The 12,235-nt window shown below is 39.7% G+C and overlaps 3 protein-coding genes across 4 annotated transcripts; 1 reads left to right on the forward strand and 2 right to left on the reverse strand.

Annotated features, from left to right (window-relative positions):
• Positions 1-45: 45 nt before the first annotated feature.
• Positions 46-3,117, reverse strand: LOC111804256 (protein indeterminate-domain 2-like). 2 transcript variants are annotated; one of them, XM_023688992.1, is made up of 4 exons: positions 2,372-3,117; positions 1,890-2,286; positions 1,584-1,804; positions 46-1,170 (listed from the first exon to the last, which is right to left on the reverse strand). In XM_023688992.1, the coding sequence occupies exons 1-4, from the start codon at positions 2,478-2,480 to the stop codon at positions 350-352; spliced, it is 1,548 nt and encodes a 515-aa protein (XP_023544760.1). In that variant the 5' UTR covers positions 2,481-3,117; the 3' UTR covers positions 46-349. The 2 variants fall into 2 exon arrangements, with proteins under 2 accessions (XP_023544760.1, XP_023544759.1); XM_023688991.1 differs by having other exon boundaries at positions 1,548-1,804.
• A 724-nt stretch (positions 3,118-3,841) lies between these two features.
• Positions 3,842-6,618, forward strand: LOC111804454 (vicilin-like seed storage protein At2g18540). Its single transcript, XM_023689261.1, has 5 exons — positions 3,842-4,156; positions 4,234-4,409; positions 4,490-4,570; positions 4,682-5,011; positions 5,101-6,618. Exons 1-5 carry the CDS (start codon positions 3,850-3,852, stop codon positions 6,421-6,423), a joined length of 2,217 nt encoding a protein of 738 aa, XP_023545029.1. The 5' UTR covers positions 3,842-3,849; the 3' UTR covers positions 6,424-6,618.
• Positions 6,608-9,297, reverse strand: LOC111804456 (protein indeterminate-domain 2-like). The gene is made up of 4 exons (XM_023689262.1): positions 8,660-9,297; positions 8,180-8,576; positions 7,879-8,084; positions 6,608-7,519 (listed from the first exon to the last, which is right to left on the reverse strand). The coding sequence occupies exons 1-4, from the start codon at positions 8,781-8,783 to the stop codon at positions 6,771-6,773; spliced, it is 1,476 nt and encodes a 491-aa protein (XP_023545030.1). The 5' UTR covers positions 8,784-9,297; the 3' UTR covers positions 6,608-6,770.
• Positions 9,298-12,235: the final 2,938 nt, after the last annotated feature.

Here is a 12,235-nt window from a genome sequence, read left to right on the forward strand (position 1 = left end):
TCTTTTTCTTGCAAGATATTGCAAACAAATGTCGGGAACCAGACAAATTATAACCATTACAATGTAATTTATAATTTAATGATGATGTTCTAGTTTTGTCACTTTCACACTTCAAACCGACCACAACACTAGATTACAATGTGTTTTAAGTTTAATTTACTGGTTGATCCACTGATCTTACAATAAGTACAGTCATGGCTTCCTTCCATGTCGCTTCTGTTTCTAAAGCCGCTAGCCGACAGCAAGAGTTCACAAAACCAAATGTTTAGTAACCTGAAAGACAAAAAGGGAAGAGATTCTGTGGGGTTTTCGCAATTTTACATTTCAAAAGAGCAAAAGAGAGCTTCTCTTATTCTGTTTCGGTTTTCTTCTCCGATATGTCACCGCTGCCGCTGTATGATAACGTTGTTACCCCGACGTCTACACCGCTGCCGTCGTATGATAACGTTGTTACCCCGACGTCTACACCGCTGCCGACTGATGTAATTAGCGCAGCGAGGCCACTGTTGGGGCTTCCATCAGCTGCCATTCCCAATCCAAGGAAATCCAGGGTGGTATGTTTTGGGGGAAACATGGCATGGTTTCCCATCATTAGTTCCTTCAATCCTGAGTTTCCATCACAGGGAAGTCCGAGTCCGAGCCCTGCAGCGATCGAGATGCCATCAGGTTGACCATGGCTCTGGTGGTTCCATGGCAAGTTCTCTTGCTGGGCAGCTAAAGAGGAAGAAGATGATACTAAACCCAAACCACGAAGCAACGAGGCATTTGATGCCGTTGCACCTATTTGAGCCGCTTTTTGGAGTAATGCTGTGGCGGACATTGCAGGCTGTGGCGTCGGTGCATACTGCCGGAGGTCTTGGCTGGCCGTTCGGAAGATCGATGGCCCTTGATTCATTGCAAGACACAGAGAAGTAGGTTCAATGGTTGAAGATGATGCATAGTCTGATGAGCGATCTGAACAAGCCATGGCTTGCATTAGGTCTGTAAAACCAGGAGGTCTTGGAGGTTGAAGGCTCCTTGATGTCATCGACGAAGCAAATAAGCCAGCAAATCCACTGCTTCTCGAGCTGCTATTGCTGCTCGCGCTCTTGTTGCTGCTGCTGCTGCTCCGACTCAGGCCAGGTGTACCGGGTGCTTCTTCAGTACATTGCGAGGGATTCTCCGACGGCTCTGTTACGAAAAATAAGAACCTTACCAACAGAAACAGGATTAAAAAGGTTCACATAGGCACACAGAGATCAACATCTGGGAATTCTTAAAAACAAAACAAAAAAGAGGAACAATCAATCATTTCCTTTTAGCTTTTCTAATCACTTGGGGATCACTTCAACAAAAGCTGAGAGTCTAATAGTTTACAGATAGCCATTCCACAAAAAGTTCCATTGTAGATCGATCATCCGCCTAACTGTTAGGATTTCAGATGGAAACAAAGAACAATAACAGACAAAAACAAACAACAAGCAACAGAGTTTTGGTATTGATTTTGTTGTTCCATAAAGACGAACGACCACACGACAAAGTGAATAAGGCCAAGAGGTTGACTTTACCTTGACTAGGCACAGGTAATGCAGTTATTAGCTCACCAGTTGACTGTGGAGGAGATGAAACCGGCGGTGATGATGGCGGAGGCGGTGGAGGTGGAGGTGGAGGAGAAGGCTCTAGACTTGGTTTGACCGCCGCTGACTGAGAATCGCCATCGGGGTCGGAGTGCAAATCCGGTTTGTCCACCGGCATAGGCTGAGCTTTTGAACTTTCCTTCGCCAATGCATCACAGAAAGCTCTATGTCTAATGAAGCTATCCCTCCTGCAAAAGAAAAACCAAAACCCAATTCAAAACCCCAAAAAATTCAACAAAATCCATGACGAACTGAACAAGATTTTAAATCTACCAGGAAAACAAAGTTCCACAATCGCATTTATACTCTCTGGTTCCACAAATTTTGGAATGAGCTTTCCAATCAGACTGAACAGCGTATTTCTTCGAACACTTATCGCATTTCCACTTCTTCTCACCGTGCTTTCTGCAAAAGTGCTTCTTAATCCCAGTCAGATCACCCAGAGCTCTGGAGGGATCATGATGAACACAAGAACTCTCAGGGCAAACATAGACCTTCTTCTTCACCTCCTTACTTGTCCTCTGCCGGAGCTTCCATGGAAGATTATGACCTCGCCGGTGAAGCTGCAGATTCTGATCCCTCTGAAACCCCTTGTTACAAATCTCGCAAACAAAACGATTTGTGGCAAAAAGGGTCTTCGGAGACAGAGCAATTACTTCCGCTTCCGGATCTGCGAGAGAAAATCAAGTTCAATCAATTTGAATTCTCGAAAAAATTCAAAAAAACTCAAAAGGGCAATTGGATAATCAAACTACCTGGCATTCCGGGTAGATTTCGCTTTTTCTTAGTGGCAGATTTCGCTCCCGGAGAAGAAACACTAGCCTTCCCGGAAGCCATGGACGAATCCTTTTCATCGGCCGGCATGACTTCGGAGCAGTAAAATTTCCCAAATCCGAAGAACAATTCGAAAATCGAGACAAAAGAGGAAAAAACCCGAAAGTATTTCAACTTTAAATCGAGGAATCCTTTTGTGGGTGACAATAGTTTAATTCACTCTCTCTAGGGTTTCTCCCCCAATCTCCATCTATCACTCTCTCTCTCTCTACGAGTCAAATATCTTCAAGAGGTATCTGACCAAAATCCCACATTACCCAAAAAACACAGCAATTACAAAACACGGAGCCCCTTTTGAAACCCACCTAAAAGGGGTTCGATAAACGCAGCCACCGGAAAAACAATCACCGGAGATAGATAGAACAATCGACCGACGGCTACTTTCTACTGTCTGGAACTGGATTGAGCCAGTGAAGACCGCTAGAACAGCTGCTTCACTGTCCGTTGATTCAAAACAAACTTGTGAACAAGATTAAGAGGAACTGTTTACAGAGAGAAAGAGAGATAGAGTTCTGTGAATCTGTGAAGACGACGAGTTTGGATTTTCTCAAGAGAAAAATAAAAGTCTTCAAAAGATGGGAAAACGGAAAAGGTAGAGTGGAGGCGGTTTGCTGAATTTTGTGCAGAGGATTTGGAATGTAACTTTTTGTCCAAGTTTTCGGCTTCGATTCCGACAAACAGCTCCTTCCATATATATATATATATATATATATATAATTATCTTGCACCGTCGATTTGTTCCGGCAAATTTAAGAGCTCGGTGTCCTGGATTCAACGAACCATTAAACTGTAATTAATTATTATTAAAAATACACATATTTACTACCTATAAAATTAAAATATTAAGATTTTAATTACATGAAATTTAAATTTTATATCACATAAATTAATTAAATTGTTTAAAAATTTATTAATAATTTTTAAAAATTTTACTCTAATTTCATCCTATTATACTTTAAATTTAGATGAGTTACAATCTCAATAATATAAATAAAAAATATTAAATTCCATTATAAATTATGGATTTATTTAATGAATTATAAAAGGAACGTAAGATATAAAATTAATAAAATTTCGGAGAAAATCGATCTAATATCTTTATATATATATATATATATTAGAAACAGAATCGTAGGTAAAAAAATTTAATACGGCAAGCAAATTTATATTACTAATACTATTATTTATTTATTTATTTATTTACTAATATTATTAAACAACTGCACCTATATTGGAGCCTCAAGAACCCAACAGCTTGGACTCTGTCAGCTTCCACGCGTCCAATTTCCATGTCACGTGTCTCTTTCAAGCGCCACGTAGCCTCACTTCCTTTCTTCCTCGGTTCTGTTATAAAACAATTTTCTCCGACATTCAATGTTTCAGCTCAGCCTTTGCAACTATGAAGAAATCCACTGTAATTTCAGGATCGCCATTTTCACTTTCTTTTCTGTTCACTGTCTTCTTCCTTTTCGTTTCTCTACCTTCGAATGCAGATGATAAATGGTGGGAAGCGGCCTGTCCTGTGGTGAAGAGAGCCAATGAGAGAAAATCACTTCTCAAAACAGAGTACGGCGAGATCTCCGCCGTTGATTTATACGATGCCTCTCAATTCGGACCTTACCATCTTCAGTTCATTACAATGGAACCCAACTCCCTGTTTCTTCCTGTTCTTCTTCATGCTGACATGGTGTTGTACATGCACACTGGTATGCTCTGTTTCTTGAGAGAAAAAACGACGAATATATGAAATTTTGAATGGTATGAATGTTTGTGATTATTGTAGGAAGTGGGAGATTGAATTGGTTTGATGATGATGATTTGAGGGAGGTGGATTTACGGCGGGGAGATATTTTCAGGCTTCAACCAGGCGCCATTTTTTACATTCATAGCAGCTTAGAGACTGAACGTGAAAAGCTTCGGATGTATGCTCTGTTTTCCAGCACAGATGAGGACCCATTTGTACGTTTAAATCCAATTTATACTCTGTAAATTGGCTGGTTTCTATGATTCTGAGTTAAACTTGTTGCATGTTTTTTAAGGAGCCGGCCATCGGAGCGTACTCCCGTGTCACCGATCTAGTTCGTGGATTCGACAAAGAAGTCCTCTGTAAAGCTTTCATGGTATGAATTCGTCTAAGTTTCAAGTTGTTTTTAAAAATCTTCAAAAGGGGATGGTTTTTTCATATGGGTAATTTGGGATTTTATGAACTGTTGTGACGAATGTGTCAAAAGGTCCCGGAGGAAGTAATAGAGGAAATAATGGACGCGAAGAGGCCGCCGCTGATTGTCCACGCTGCGACCACTTTGAGCAAGAAGCCGAGGTCGTCATTGTTGATGTCGTTGGAATTAGAAGCTCGGTTCTTGAAATCTTTCATAGGGGGAGGCGGGAGTGGTATGGATTTCAATAAGAAGAAGAAGAAGAAGAAGAAAGGGTTGTACAACGTTTTTGAAGCAGACCCAGATTTTGAAAACTGTAATGGATGGAGTTTGACTGTAACTAAGAAAGTCTCCCATCAGTTGAAGGGCTCCAACATTGGCTTCTTCGTAGTCAACCTCACAGCGGTTAGTTATTTCTATAACTTTAAGGTTTAAATCACTAATTCTTGATATGATTATGTTTAAAGATGACGAACAACGGAATTCACTTGCAGGGCTCAATGATGGGTCCGCATTGGAATCCAAGGGCGTGGGAGATTGGGATTGTGACGTCGGAGGAGGCAGGGGTGGTTCGGGTGGGGTGTTCGAGCATGACGAACAGTTCAATATGCAAGAAATGGAGTTTTGTAGTAGGTAAAGGTGATGTGTTCGTGGTGCCAAGGTTCCATCCAATGGCGCAGATGTCGTTCAACAATGGGTCGTTTGTTTTTGTGGGATTTAGCACGACGAACAGGAATAACCTGCCACAGTTCTTGGCTGGACGTAGCTCGGTGTTGCAAACTGTGGACAGGGAAGTGTTGGCGTGGTCGTTTGATGTGAATGTGACAACGATTGATCGGTTGTTGGGAGCTAGAGTTGAGTCAGTCATATTGGAGTGTACTTCTTGTGCTGAAGAGGAAGTGAGGAAAATGGAGGAGGAAGCTGAGAGAGAGAGACAAGAGGAGGAGGAGAGGAAGCGGAAAGAGGAGGAGGAGAGGAAGCGGAAAGAGGAGGAGGAGAGGAAGCGAGAGGAGGAGGAGGAGAGGAAGCGAGAGGAGGAGGAGGAGAGGAAGCGAGAAGAGGAGGAAGCAAAGAGAGAGGAGGAGAGGAAGCGAGAAGAGGAGGAAGCAAAGAGAGAGGAAGAGAGGAGGAGAAGGGAAGAGGAAGAACGGGAGAGGGAAGAAGAGGAAGCAAGAAAAAGGGAAGAGGAAGAACGGGAGAGGGAAGAAGAGGAAGCAAGAAAACGTGAGGATGAAGAACGGGAGAGGGAAGAAGAGGAAGCAAGAAAACGGGAGGAGGAAGAACGGGAGAGGGAAGAAAGGGAGAGAAGGGAAGAGGAAGAGGCGGAGAGGGGAGAAAGGGAGGCAGAGAGAGAGGCAGAGGAAGCTAGGGAGAGTGAGGAAACACGTCGAAGAGAGAGAGGGAGGAGACGCAGAGAGGAGGAGGCAAGAAAAAGGGAAGAGGAAGAAAGGGAGAGGGAGAGAAGGGAAGAGGAAGAGGCGGAGAGGGGAGAAAGGGAGGCAGAGAGAGAGGCAGAGGAAGCTAGGGAGAGTGAGGAAACACGTCGAAGAGAGAGAGGGAGGAGACGCAGAGAGGAGGAGGCAAGAAAAAGGGAAGAGGAAGAAAGGGAGAGGGAGAGAAGGGAAGAGGAAGAGGCGGAGAGGGGAGAAAGGGAGGCAGAGAGAGAGGCAGAGGAAGCTAGGGAGAGTGAGGAAGCACATCGAAGAGAGAGAGGGAGGAGACGCAGAGAGGCGGAGAGAGAGGCAGAAGAAAGACAGAGAAGACGCAGGGAAGAAGAAGAAGAGCCAGCACTAAGAATTCTGAGACAACAAACGTAACTCAAAGCCTTCAACGTCGTGGTATCATCAACCTATCATCAAACCTAGCTCCAATGAATAAGCGCACAGAAATGTGAGGGAGAGACAGTGAGATGAAAAAGAGACAAAAATGCCACATTTTGTGTTTTTAACGTTGTACTGAAATGTAAGTTGCTAATTTTTGTTATGAAGGAACCCCACGTTCTTGAAGATCAATCAAGGATCTTTCTTTACCCATTAATTAATTATGTACACACAGAAATCTGTAAAATAGTGTTGCAAACAGAGAAGAACGTGAAGAAAAATAGAGGGAAGGGCCCAAAGCCAGCGGACAAAAAAGATGGGGACTTCCCTTTCTTTTCTTACCTTTAATTGTTTGTGTTCATGTCTTTGCTGGATTTGTCACCCCCTCCGTATGATCCCATACTCCCGCCAATCAGCGCCGCCAGGCTGCTGTTGGGGCTGCCACCAGCTGCTGCCATCCCCAGTCCGAGGAAATCAAGGGTAGTATGTTTTGGAGCAAATATCGAATGGTTGCTGCTCCTCATTAGTTCCTTCAATCCAGAATTGCCATCACAAGGGAGTCCCAGTCCGAGCCCTGCACTGATCGAGATGCCATCTGCTTCAATTTGCCTCTGCTGATTCCATGGCAACCTCTCTTGGGGCGCAGCTGAAGTGGTGGAGGACGGTACTAACCCCAATCCCAACCCGCGAAGCAATGAAGCATTTGATGCTGCTGCTCCCATTTGAGCAGCCTTTTGTAGTAATGCAGTGGCGGACATTGCAGGTTGTGGACTTGGTGTGTACTGCCGGAGCTCTTGGCTGGCAGCCCCAAAAACTGATGCCCCATGGCTAGTTGAAAGACATAGGGAAATAGGTTCAATAGTCGTCGTTGGTGCATAATCGGTCAAGCGATCCGAACAAGCCATAGTATGTATCAAGTCTGTAAATGTCGGGGGTCGAGGAGGTTGCAGGCTCATTGATGTAGTTGTGGAAGCAAACAAGCTAGCAAACTGGCTACTCGAACTGTTGTTGCTGCTCGAGCTCTTGCTGCTGCTACTGCTGCAGCTACCACTCATGCCCGTCGTAGCCACCGGTGCTTCTTCGGGTCGATTCTCTGGTCGATCGTCGATAAATGCAAGGAGAAAAACAAGTTAAACAAAGGGAAAGAAAGGGAAAAGGAACATTTGGGGGAAATTCTTTAAAAGAAAAAGGCAGAATCATCATGTTTTTAACTATAAAGTTGTGAATCTCATAGTGTTGACAGTAACTATTCCAGAAAAGTTCACTTTTAATGGCTCCCTCTCAAATCACTCTCCCATCCCCAGATGGAGAACCAAAGAAACAACAACAGACAAAAAAAAACAACTACAATCCAAGGCTTCACATAAATTTGTTCTGTTCATTTCATTGGGACAAAATACAAAACACGACAAAGCTACCTGAGGAGGCAGAGTAGTTGTTGATTTTATTTACCTTGACTCTGAATCGGCAAGACAGGAGACAGAACACAAGTTGACGGCGGAGGTGACGGTTCCGGCGGCGGAGATGGCTTCGGACTAGACCCCACCGCTTTCTGAGAATCAGAAACCGGTTTGTCCACCAACGACTGAGGCTGAGCTTTCGCATTTTCCTCTGCCAATGCATCACAGAAAGCTCTATGTGTAATGAAGCTGTCCCTTCTTCAAAGGGAGAAGAAAAAGCAAAAAGAAACCCTCAAAATCCCCAAATGAGAATACAATTTACATAAGCAAAGGAAAATGGAGGAATTAGGAACCTGGAAAACAGAGTACCACAATCGCATTTATACTCTCTAGTTCCACAAATTTTGGAATGGGCTTTCCAATCAGACTGAACGGCGTATTTCTTCGAACACTTGTCGCATTTCCACTTCTTCTCGCCGTGCTTTCTGCAAAAGTGCTTCTTAATCCCAGTCAGATCACCCAGAGCTCTAGAGGGATCGTGATGAACACAAGAACTCTCAGGGCAAACATAGACCTTCTTCTTCACCTCCTTACTTGTCCTCTGCCGGAGCTTCCATGGAAGATTGTGCCCTCGCCGGTGAAGCTGCAGATTCTGATCCCTCTGAAACCCCTTGTTACAAATCTCGCAAACAAATCGATTTGTGGCCAAAAGGGTCTTCGGGGACAGAGCAATCACTTCCGCATCCGGATCTACGCAGAACAAAAGTTCCAATTCAACACTCAAAAAAACACAAGTAAACTAATATAACCAATGATAGAAAACAATATGGTACCTGGCATTCCGGGGAGATTTCGTTTTTTCTTAGCGGCGGGTTTGGGAGTCGCAGCGACGTTTCCGGGGGAGGATTCAGTGGGTTCGCCGGAAGCCGACGAGGAATTCTCTAAATCGGCCGGCATGAGTACAGCAAAAAAACAAAAAAGGATATTAAAATCGAGAGGCGTAAAGAAGAAGATTCAGAGCATTTATCTGTTTCAAATGTTTTGAGAAAGAGGGGGACAGCAATTTTTGTTGTCCTAGGGTTTTCTTTTTTTGGTTTCGTTCTCTCTCAATCTCTACCTAAATCTCCATCTCTACCAGTCAAGTAACTTTAATTTTCCCATCCACCAACCAGCTCAGAGGGGACTCTGACCAAAATCCCACATTACCCAATAAACCGCAATGATTAAACAAACACCATCCCCCACGACGGTGATGGAACCCGGCGGGCGGCGGCGGCGGCGGCGGCGGAGGACGAGGAGGAGGAGGACAACCACAAATATCAAATTGGAGGGTACCCAATTGTGATGGGTGTAAAACGGGGCGTTGTCTGGAAAAAATAAGAGAGAAGAGATTTGTTAAGAGGCGAAGAGGAAGAGAAAATGGGAAAATGAGGGATTCTATCTCTGATTCAGCAGAGTGGAGGAACGACGACTTTGCCTTTTCATTTCAGATAAAAATAATACTAAAAGTATTTAAAATAATAGACTTTTTTTTTCTTTTTTCTTTTTTAATAAAATAGGTTTCCAATTTCGGACAGATCCCACTTGTCGTTTCGTAACTTTGGCAATTTCCATGTACTCCGAGGACGATGTCGGTGTTCCCTAATGTTTTTTTTTTTTTTTTTTTTTTTTTTTTTTTTTTTTTTTTTTTTTTTAAGTGTTTTAAATTAAAATTTAATTCCCTTCCCGTCATTAAATTTTAAATAAATCAATTATTTAATTTCTCATCATTTAGATATAAATTGGCTGAGGTACCTCAGCCTTATGTTGTAAAAATGTATATTTGTCACCTCAGCCTTATGCTTTATATTTGATTAATAATAAATGGTACAATTTGATAAATTAAAGTTTTATAATTTGTCGTAGTAGTGGGATTGTTTTTTAGAATAAGAATTTAATGGAATATCTTTTCCAAATTGTTTTCTAAGTTATTTTTTAAACTTTTAATTCACATTAATTACTTTTCAAAATAATTCAAATTAACAACCATTTTAATTTTCACGTCACTCAACATACCATTTTTAAAAGCAATTATTTAAATCCCAAAAAAAATTATTTATAGTTAGATAAATGGTATTAATTCAATAATATATATATATATATGTTGAAGGTGAGACATTATTATTAAGATAGTGGATGAGAGTGAGATTAATAAAGGATGAGGTGGCAATAGATTTTCATAGATAGAAAGCATATATTATAATGGTGGATGTGAAAGTATTGAAGCCCATTCAAAGAAAGCCTCACCTTTCATGTCCATTCATATTATTCTCCCCATCCTTCAACCATTATTGAATCTACCTTCTTACCTTTCTTCACACTTATTGGAGTATTCCATGGCAAACCACCACCCACACACCTTTTCTTTTTCCCCCCCTAATCCCGATCGCAAAGCTTGCTATTCCACAAAGTAACACTCCCTCACGTCATATAACAGACTCATTATGTATTATTATAAGCCTCACACCTCTAAAACATGTCTGTTAGGAAGAGATTTTCAGACGTTTATAATAAATATTTTGTTCCTCTTCCTATTCGATGTCATCTAATATAGAATTGTTCCAAATTAAGCACGTTTATCTGTAAAGTTTCTATGATCGAGTTGGGAATTACCAAATAAATATACAATCGAAGAAAGCAGCTCATAATCATCATCACATCCCATTATAAAAGTCACGAAGTTGTGAAAAGTTTTCCTCAACCAAAAGTCTAAATAATAAAATAAATAATAATAATAATAATAGATTTATTGACTTTAAAGCTGATGATATGTTTTCAAATTATTGGGTAGCAAACTCATTTGTGAGTCATATTTATTATTAAAAAAACCATTTCATTTTTTTATATTTGTTTTATGGAAACTCGCTCATCGTATTGACACGTGGCAGTTTCTCTTGGTCTTTAATTGTTTTTCATCAATTTAATGAGGATAACAAAAATGTCTTGTTTTGAAAAATAAGTGTTTGCTATTATTGAGCTTTAAAAAAATATTTAACCAATTTTAATAGATTTTTACATTTTTAATTTGATATACAATATTTTAGTAGACTATTCGTGATTTATTAGATTTATCGATCAAATTATACTTATAAAATTTAATATAATGTTTCATAGTATTATAAAATTTATTAGACATTTAAAAGACATATAAAACAAAGACTAAATTTTAGAGGTAGAATTGTATGCAACTAATTTTTAGTGGAAAAGAGAGGGTTTTATGATATATTTTAGTCATCAATATCTCTACTTATTTAAATCAAATATTTTAAAATAGTAAGTATCCTTGTCCACGCTTTTGGACACATGGCAACTTCCCATGAACTTCATTTTTGTTTTTTTTTGGATAAATTTAATGATGAAAAAAAAAAGGTTATGTTTGGAAGGTGTGGGGTATTAATGTAATTAATAAGTTATAAAAAATATTTAAATCCCATGAAACTTCAACGCTTATATTAAAATTTTAAACAAATAATTATGTCAATTTAAAATTTATTTATTTAGGTAACTTTTTTAAAAAATATTTTTACTTAATTTTATTTAAAATTAACTAAAAATTATGTAGATTTTTTTTTTCTCCAAATTCAACCAAACCATGAAAAACAAAATTATAAAATAATTAAGAAAAAATAGAAAATGATGAAAAAAATGAAAAACCAATCATATTAATTAAAAAAAAAAAAAAAAGTCGTTATTGTACACTCATATTAATCGAGCATTTTAATTGAATTTATAAATTGATTGGAAGTTATTTCTAAAAGTAGATATGAAACAATAATAATAAAATATAAAATTCAAGCTCGATTTAGGGGGAAACAAGGAATATTTGAAAAAATGGGGGATAAAAATAAAATACAACCAAAAAGCCGGGAAGTTTCTGCAAAATATCATAATTGATGTCGTTGACTTGGAACACAAACTCACGTTGTGTTTCCACTCATGATAAGTGGGATGGTGTTCTAAGGATCTTAGCTTAATCTCCTTAATTAAATTAATACACCAATAGGAGTATGATTTCATTAAATAATTATATAAAACTTCATTCAAATAATTAAATTTGAGATTAAAATTTAATGTTTATATCATTTCAATGTGAAAGGGATGAAAACTATAGGGTTGGCCTAATAATATGTGGAGGAGACGCAATGAATGAAATTGATGGGTGTAAGTTATTTATTTATTTTCATATATGCTTTTTTATTTGCTTTAACTTTATATCAAAAAGTCCTCCATCATCAAAAGTGTTCCCTTTTCTTCCTTCTTCGCAAAGTATTTCTCATCGAGAGATTCCCATTCATTGCACTAACCGTGTCTCTCCTTCTCTCTCCCCCACCTTTCTCTCTCTATAATGTCGTACCCGATTTGTATCAACA

This window comes from Cucurbita pepo, chromosome LG10 (assembly GCF_002806865.2).
Source record: "Cucurbita pepo subsp. pepo cultivar mu-cu-16 chromosome LG10, ASM280686v2, whole genome shotgun sequence".
Lineage (NCBI taxonomy): Eukaryota > Viridiplantae > Streptophyta > Magnoliopsida > Cucurbitales > Cucurbitaceae > Cucurbita > Cucurbita pepo.

What these genes read in the sequence shown, in the direction of transcription:
- LOC111804256 (XM_023688991.1), bottom strand. Translation starts at nt 2,480, where the DNA reads ATGCCGGCCGATGAAAAGGATTCGTCCATGGCTTCCGGGAAGGCTAGT. An exon ending in AAATCTACCCGGAATGCCAG is followed by an intron (nt 2,287 to 2,371) that starts GTAGTTTGATTA and finishes TTTCTCTCGCAG; the next exon opens with ATCCGGAAGCGGAAGTAATT. An exon ending in TGTGGAACTTTGTTTTCCTG is followed by an intron (nt 1,805 to 1,889) that starts GTAGATTTAAAA and finishes TTTCTTTTGCAG; the next exon opens with GAGGGATAGCTTCATTAGAC.
- LOC111804454 (XM_023689261.1), top strand. Translation starts at nt 3,850, where the DNA reads ATGAAGAAATCCACTGTAATTTCAGGATCGCCATTTTCACTTTCTTTT. An exon ending in GCACAGATGAGGACCCATTT is followed by an intron (nt 4,410 to 4,489) that starts GTACGTTTAAAT and finishes ATGTTTTTTAAG; the next exon opens with GAGCCGGCCATCGGAGCGTA. An exon ending in TCCTCTGTAAAGCTTTCATG is followed by an intron (nt 4,571 to 4,681) that starts GTATGAATTCGT and finishes ATGTGTCAAAAG; the next exon opens with GTCCCGGAGGAAGTAATAGA.
- LOC111804456 (XM_023689262.1), bottom strand. Translation starts at nt 8,783, where the DNA reads ATGCCGGCCGATTTAGAGAATTCCTCGTCGGCTTCCGGCGAACCCACT. An exon ending in TGTGGTACTCTGTTTTCCAG is followed by an intron (nt 8,085 to 8,179) that starts GTTCCTAATTCC and finishes CTCCCTTTGAAG; the next exon opens with AAGGGACAGCTTCATTACAC. An exon ending in CTTGCCGATTCAGAGTCAAG is followed by an intron (nt 7,520 to 7,878) that starts GTAAATAAAATC and finishes ACGATCGACCAG; the next exon opens with AGAATCGACCCGAAGAAGCA.